General features: G+C 66.1%; 1 protein-coding gene across 1 annotated transcript in view; it reads left to right on the top strand.

Annotated features, from left to right (window-relative positions):
- The first annotated feature begins 76 nt into the window (after positions 1-76).
- WSCD2 (WSC domain containing 2) overlaps positions 77-516 on the top strand; it is a 10,963-nt gene continuing 10,523 nt past the window's right edge. Inside the window, exon 1 of the mRNA XM_010180569.1 lies at positions 77-458. Coding sequence (XP_010178871.1) covers positions 83-458 — 376 coding nt within the window. The 5' untranslated portion in view covers positions 77-82. The remainder of the gene's footprint in view (positions 459-516) is intronic.

The following is a 516-nucleotide window of genomic DNA, read 5'->3' as shown; positions in this document are numbered from 1 at the left end:
CCCCCAGGAGCCACCTCCAGCCCCTGGGGCCAGGGAGCAGCTCCCCCGCAGCACCGGCTGCCGGGGGAGGGATGAAGACGCTATGGCCAAATTATTGGTAAAACTCCAGCGGTATTTTCGGCGAAAACCTGTACGTTTCTTCACGCTGCTGGCTCTTTACCTGGCGGCCGGTAGCTTGGTTTTCCTGCATTCGGGCTTTACCGGGGAGCCCACGGTGCCGGGGAACCAGCGCGGCCCTGGGGCCGGCGAGGGGCCAGGGTTGCCGTACCTGGGGGTGATGCAGCTGAGCCGTGGGTTCAAGGCGGCGGCGACGATGCCGGCGGGGGGACGGCGGCATGGACCCTGGTTCAAAAGCACCTCCAAGGATCCAGCAGAGAGGGACAAAGCCAGGGACTACGGCAGCAGCCGGAGCCGGGCACTGAGGAGCAGGAGCGGCCGTGAGAAGGAGGAGGACAGAGGTAAGGGTTGGGGACACATGTGGTAGGGGGGGCCCAAGGGGCGGCCCTATGCTTTGGG

The sequence above is a fragment of the Mesitornis unicolor genome, unplaced genomic scaffold, assembly GCF_000695765.1.
Source record: "Mesitornis unicolor isolate BGI_N332 unplaced genomic scaffold, ASM69576v1 scaffold10840, whole genome shotgun sequence".
NCBI classification, from domain to species: Eukaryota; Metazoa; Chordata; class Aves; order Mesitornithiformes; family Mesitornithidae; genus Mesitornis; species Mesitornis unicolor.
Note: the sequence above shows the minus strand (reverse complement) of the source record. Positions and strands in the feature narration are given on the sequence as shown.